This window comes from Cyprinodon variegatus, unplaced genomic scaffold (genome assembly GCF_000732505.1).
Source record: "Cyprinodon variegatus isolate N-32 unplaced genomic scaffold, C_variegatus-1.0 Scaffold294, whole genome shotgun sequence".
Lineage (NCBI taxonomy): Eukaryota > Metazoa > Chordata > Actinopteri > Cyprinodontiformes > Cyprinodontidae > Cyprinodon > Cyprinodon variegatus.
Genome location: NW_015150747.1, coordinates 463,263 through 464,882, shown reverse-complemented (window position 1 = coordinate 464,882; position 1,620 = coordinate 463,263). Strand labels below are relative to the sequence as shown.

At 44.2% G+C, this 1,620-nt stretch overlaps 1 protein-coding gene across 1 annotated transcript in view; it reads left to right on the top strand.

The window, feature by feature from the left end:
- The window catches only part of LOC107090417 (C-Jun-amino-terminal kinase-interacting protein 1-like), a 34,256-nt gene that overhangs the window by 29,502 nt on the left and 3,134 nt on the right, over positions 1 to 1,620 (top strand). The window contains exon 7 of the mRNA XM_015383786.1: positions 1,124 to 1,234. Coding sequence (XP_015239272.1) covers positions 1,124 to 1,234 — 111 coding nt within the window. The remainder of the gene's footprint in view (positions 1 to 1,123; positions 1,235 to 1,620) is intronic.

Genomic DNA, 1,620 nt, shown 5'->3' with positions numbered 1-1,620 from the left:
GCCCCCGAGTCAATCGGGCAGCCCGAGTCAATCTGGTACCTACACCGGACCTCAGCAGAGAGCCATGAGCCGCCCGCTCTCAGCCGGAGCAGGGGGGCTGGGGGCTGGTAATAGACATCACAAGTCTCCCGGAAGTTCCTGGAGTCTCCTTGATATAGATCTTGATCCCCAATGCCAGCGAGTTGGATAAATTATCCCGGATTTTAGACTCTGCGAGGTGGTGTTTTTTTAATGGGAATGAGAGCATACAGGCAATACAATAATTTGTGCACCATGTGCGGATTAAAACTACTTCTGGGTGTGGGGAGGAGGTTCTTTGTGAAACCTGTACGTATCTGTCCAAAGCGATGCTCTGTTCAATGAGCATATCTGTCCAAAGCGATGCTCTGTTCAATGAGCATTCAAGGTGACTGGTTTTAGAGAGCGCACTGATTGGATTAGGCAGAAAAATAATAAGTAATACGTTTTGGTTCACTCTCTGACAGTCAGTTAGTTACCACTCAAAGCTGTGCATCCTGTCAAATAGGTGGAATCCTCCAGTAAAAAAGTTGCGCTGTAGTCGACCAAAATCCTGTACGATTTTTTAATTCCCCCTGGACAGTAGGACATGTCCGGAAAAAAGAGAACGTCTGGTCACCCTACCATATCAACAATTTCGATGTTTCAGTGACTGAGTGCTTGTTGCTATGATGCGTCTTTGCTCAGCAGCTTGGCTCGTTGTAAACCAACCAATCAGAGCACAGCTCATCTAAATATTCATCAGCATACCATAAAAGGAAGAAAACCTGTTGTTTCATTCTGGGGTTTTTAACCAGGCTGCATTAGGGCTCATAGAACAGCAAATATGCCATTTTCAGCCCAACCAATGTTACACACCCTATTCAGAGATCTTAAGGACCAGCACCAAATACCCTATAGAATCATTCTATGACCCCTTTAACCCCACACTGCTCCTCGGTGCGCCGCACAGTGGCAGCCCACTGCTCCCCAAGCTGATTGGTCAAAAAACAGAGAGTGAATTTCCCCATTGTTGGATGATAAAGGGATTTAAATTACATTTACATTACATCAAAGATCATGTTGTTCGTTTGTTCTGATAAACTGATTATGTGTTTTCTCACAGGTAGCGTGCAACAGACGGTCAGCGGGTCAGCCGCCGTCAGCCTGCGTGCTGGAGGTCAGCGTGAAGGGCGTGAAGATGATCGTTCAGGACCAGTGCCACTCTGCTCACCGGGTATGTCCAAGATCTGAGCTTCTGTCCATCTTCTGGAAACATCACATATAGCTGTACAGCGCCTCCCAGTGGCAGTTAAGAGTCTACAAATAGCTCTAAAAGAAAGCAAATATCAATCTGTGGAGAGTTTTAAAACAATCGTGTCTCTATTTAACAAACCAGTTTCATGGAGGCAGAATATTGCAGCAGAGAATAAGGCGTACTGGCATAAAGCTGCAAGAAAAAACAGTTAAGAGGAATGTTAATTTCAACAACCAGGGATCAAACCTCTGTGTTTTTCTTGCCAGGAGAACATTGTATTCTCTGAATGTTGAAATTAATCTGTGGGCAAAAGAAAAAAAAAACACTCATACTTTTCCTTTTGAAATAATATAAAAAACAAATAA